The sequence below is a fragment of the Myotis lucifugus genome, unplaced genomic scaffold (assembly GCF_000147115.1).
Source record: "Myotis lucifugus unplaced genomic scaffold, Myoluc2.0 scaffold_51, whole genome shotgun sequence".
Classification (NCBI taxonomy): domain Eukaryota; kingdom Metazoa; phylum Chordata; class Mammalia; order Chiroptera; family Vespertilionidae; genus Myotis; species Myotis lucifugus.
Genome location: NW_005871099.1, coordinates 4695570 through 4699451, shown reverse-complemented (window position 1 = coordinate 4699451; position 3882 = coordinate 4695570). Strand labels below are relative to the sequence as shown.

The 3882-nt window shown below is 44.6% G+C and overlaps 1 protein-coding gene across 1 annotated transcript in view; it reads right to left on the bottom strand.

The window, feature by feature from the left end:
- Positions 1–3882, bottom strand: part of ZNF398 (zinc finger protein 398) — a 27162-nt gene that overhangs the window by 21457 nt on the left and 1823 nt on the right. The window contains exon 3 of the mRNA XM_014455826.2: positions 1147–1542. Coding sequence (XP_014311312.2) covers positions 1147–1542 — 396 coding nt within the window. The remainder of the gene's footprint in view (positions 1–1146; positions 1543–3882) is intronic.

Here is a 3882-nt window from a genome sequence, read left to right as displayed (position 1 = left end):
AATGCCCTACACCCGTGGTTCACAAACCTAGTACATATTAGATCATGATGAGCTCTAGAATTATTCATGCTTAGGCCCCATCCTGGACCTATTAAGTCAGAATCTCAAGATGAGATGTCCATCTAAAATTTAAACCATGTAAGTGATGGCTATGTTGAAAAACACTGCCCTCCTCGTTCTTCTAGTCACGCTCCTGTTTACTCACTGCATACCTGCTAACTGGCCTTACTTCCCCTCGGGACTTTGCACTAGGTATTCTTCCTGCCTAGAAAGCTCTTCTTCAGAACTTCTCACAGATGAGTCCTTCCTGTTAATCAGTCTCAGCCTAAATATTAGCTCCTTTATGAGACCGTCTCTGACAGCCAATCTAAAATAAATCACTGGATAGCACCTTCATTTTTGTCAAAGCACTTAAATATATTCATTTTCTTGTTTGTTTATATTATCTTTCTTTCTCTACTAAAATTTAAGCTCCAGAGTAGTTTACAGGAATTGTTCATTGCTATGCCTTCAGAGAGCAAATATCAAGCAAAAGAGTAAGTGTTCAGGAAATATCTGTTGAATGAATGAATAAACAGGCATGGTTGGGAACCAGCTGCCTCAAGGCTGCCTTCTGTAGCTTAAGAATAATATTTATTTTCTTTTGTTTTAAAGGCTATTCCATTCAGAAAGGCTGGGCCCCAGCATTGCAGCACAATTCTGTCAAGGAGCTGAAGGACAGAGTCTACATCAACCCTAGACCTACAAATCACCCCAAACCCTTACATTAACCATTTACTCTACATCCCTTCCCTTGTCCTCCCTCTAACTTTTTCACCAGAATTGCCAACAAATTAAAATTGACTGATTTAATGATATTTAATTTAGTTTCCACACCAAGATTGTGGCAGACAGGTTAACAAAGAAAAAAGTGACTTGGGTGTAATGAGTAAGAGAAAGCTAAAGAGAAAAAAAATCCACCTGTCAGACTGCCAATTTTGTATTGGAAAGAGTTTTCCAATCTGAAGTTTGACACTTCAGATGAACTGCTAAATTGAGCATGAAATGCTTCCCAAATAGATAAACATAAAACAAGGTCAAGGTTCCCAAGACTATCCCTTACTAAGGACTAGTGGTATCACTCTCCAACTAGAAGTGAAGCACTACCTTTGGGATATCTCCTTTAATACCCGGGGGCAGCCGCAGGATCCAGAAGTTCCTGTTCCTCAGCAGGTTCTCCAAGTTCTCCAGCCGCCTCTGCAGCAGCCCGTACTCCTGCAGCAGGGTCCCCAGCACGGCCCACTTGCCATCCAGCTGGTTCCCGAGATCAGCCACTGTCTTTTCACAGCTGGCCAGCTTCTTCTCTGTTGTCCCTGTCCGTCCTTCTAGATGTAGGAGACGCCGGCTGTGCACCTCCACCTTTCTCTCTATAGCCTGCACAGCTGCCACCACTGTCCACAGGGAGATGGCTGCAGTCTGCAGGTGTGCCTCGTTTGCTCCTGGGGGTGTGGGGAGGGGAAGGGGCTGTAGGGACGTAAGGCATTCGGAGTCCCATTCAGAAGTCTGTGTGCAGTGGAGAGATGAGACAAGGCACTGAATGTTAGAAGAAGCCCTAATCCAAACTTAAACGAGATAAGAACTGCTTAACTGGCTATCTGAGATTCATCTAAATATAGTTTGATTACTGCTTGCATATGCCTCATCTTCATGGAGCTTATCAGCATCAAAAGTCAAGAGAACTGCTTTGATGGGTCAGGGATGGATTAGGTCAAGACAGTGAGTGAAACTGGATCAAGAACCAGCCTGGCATATTCCCTAGAATTCAGTGGTTCTCAACCTTGGCTGCACATTAGAATCAGCTGGGAATCTTTTTAAAATCCTGATTTCTGGGCCTCATTCTCCAGAAATTGTTTCTTTGTTACTAATGTTGTGGCCTCACCCCATAACAAAGAAACAGAATTTCCGGAGGATGAGGCCCAGAAATCAGGATTTTAAAAAGATTCCCAGCTGATTCTAATGTGCAGCCAAGTTTGAGAACCACTGCCTTAGATGCAAGGAACTTTAGCCAACTGTTCACAGGCTCAAGATTGCTGCTGCATTCTCTGTCAGTGGGAAAGGCCTACATGCCCCAGAAACTTTCCAGGTTTCACCTGGCTCAGTGTGCGTACCGACTTGGGCTCTGGCCCTGTCCACCACCCTTCTTACAAACCACAACCATATGTCCGGCCGGTGTTGCTCAGTGGTTGAACCAGGAGGTTTCGGTTCGATTCCACTCAGGGCACATGCCTGGGTTTCGGGCTGGATCCCCAGTGCAGGGAGGGTGGGGTGGGGGTGTGGGAGGCGTTGATCCGTGGTTCTCTCTCATCATTGATGTTCCTCTCTCTCTCTCTCCCTTTCTATCTGAAATTAATTAAAACGTAAGTTGTTTTTTTTTTTTAAAAAAACAACACAACCATACTATTCAGTAATAGCTGAACAAGCTTTGAAAGTTGAATCTGGAGAGTTATAAAACAGAACATAATATACTGTATTACTCCACAAGGCAGAACTAGAACCAACATGGAATTTTTAGGCAGACAAACTTTGGTCTATATAAGTTAACTTTTGAACTAGGTCTTCTAAGAAAGTAACAGGTTATCCCATCACTGAATGTACATTGAAACAGTGTATTTAAAAAAGAGAAATTCCTATAACAGGAGGTTGGATGAGCATGACCTCCACAAAGACTTCTGATGCTATGGTAACCGGGTCTGCGGCCACAACCTCCCACTTCTTCAGCTCACCCCCTACCTTATTTTCACTTCACCCGCTCTGATCCCACCAAACCCTTGGCCATTCCATTTGCTGCTGGTTTATCAGACTGCTCCCAGCTTTGCTTTCCTCCTCAGCTGATCACTTCAGCCACTTTCAACCCTGTCTTTCTGCCTCACCTGCTGGGCTACCCTCCGGGATGGAATCAGTCCGATCCTTCTCGTTCTGTTTCTGCAAGCAGGCTGGTAAGTCACAGAACCAGGTAAACTGGTGTCACCACACACCAACTGGCCGTCTCTAAGCTCAGCAGGGACTCAACACTGCCTGGCAACCCCCATACTGCTTTTCCCATCCCATGTGTGGCCACTACAAACCCCAGCCCCTCGCCTTACACTTTTACTACAACGCTCCTCAAACTAATGTGCATAAGAATCATCTGGAGATTTCATTGAAATGCAGACTTTGAGTTAGTAGGTCTGGGAGGAAGCTTGAGACTCTGCATTTTAACCAGCTCCCAGGTACTGCTGCTGCCGCAGGGCCCGCCCCTCACGCTCAGATGACATGGAAAAAAATTAGATAAAAACTCTCTGAACATTTTCCTTTTTCTTCACACCCTTCCCACCTTAGACTCATTAATAACCTAACCCATGCTTTCTTTTTTCCTTCCCACAGGAAGAAGGTTCATCATATTTAAAACTAATCTCTCCACTTCATGCTCTGAATGCCAACTCCTTCCACATTTTTGGGTACGTTGTTTTTTTGTTTGTTTTTTAATTTTTAAAAAATACATTTTATTGATTTTTTACAGAGAGGAAGGGAGAGGGATAGAGACTTAGAAACATCGATGAGAGGGAAACATCGATCAGCTGCCTCCTGCACAGGCCTCCTGCACACTCCCTACTGGGGACGTGCCCGCAACCAAGGTACATGCCCTTGACCGGAATCGAACCTGAGACCCTTGAGTCCGCAGGCCGACGCTCTATCCACTGAGCCAAACCGGTTAGGGCTGTTTTTTCATTTTTATGTCAACATTTCTTCTCCATAAGATAGACCCGCATTGTTCAATATGGTAGCCACCCGTGGCTACCGAGCACTTTGAATGTGCTTATTCTGATTACTATGTGCTGTGAGTATAACATACACACCAGATTT